Source organism: Eimeria mitis, genomic scaffold, assembly GCF_000499745.2.
Source record: "Eimeria mitis Houghton genomic scaffold, Emh_scaff2926, whole genome shotgun sequence".
In the NCBI taxonomy this organism is placed as follows: Eukaryota; Apicomplexa; class Conoidasida; order Eucoccidiorida; family Eimeriidae; genus Eimeria; species Eimeria mitis.
The window spans coordinates 5,058-5,264 of NW_013571267.1; the positions used below are offsets into that span (position 1 = coordinate 5,058).

The 207-nt window shown below is 61.8% G+C and overlaps 1 protein-coding gene across 1 annotated transcript in view; it reads left to right on the plus strand.

The window, feature by feature from the left end:
- EMH_0060340 (uncharacterized protein) overlaps positions 1–207 on the plus strand; it is a gene marked incomplete at both ends in the record, with an annotated part of 2,831 nt that overhangs the window by 2,141 nt on the left and 483 nt on the right. Inside the window, one exon of the mRNA XM_013497785.1 lies at positions 1–205. Within this exon, the coding sequence (XP_013353239.1) occupies positions 1–205 (205 nt within the window). The remainder of the gene's footprint in view (positions 206–207) is intronic.

Sequence of the window (207 nt, forward strand, 5' to 3'; positions counted from 1 at the left end):
CTCCCCCGCGGCGGCAGCGTATGTTGCTTTGGCCTCAGGAGCAGCGGCAGCAGCATCAGCAGCAGCAACAGCAGCTGCAGCAGCAGCAGCAGCTGCTGCAGCAAGAGCAAAACCAACACCAACACCAACACCAACACCAACAGCAGCAACAGCAGCAACAGCAGCAGCAGCAGCAGCAGCAGCAGCAGCAGCAGCAGCAGCAGCAGC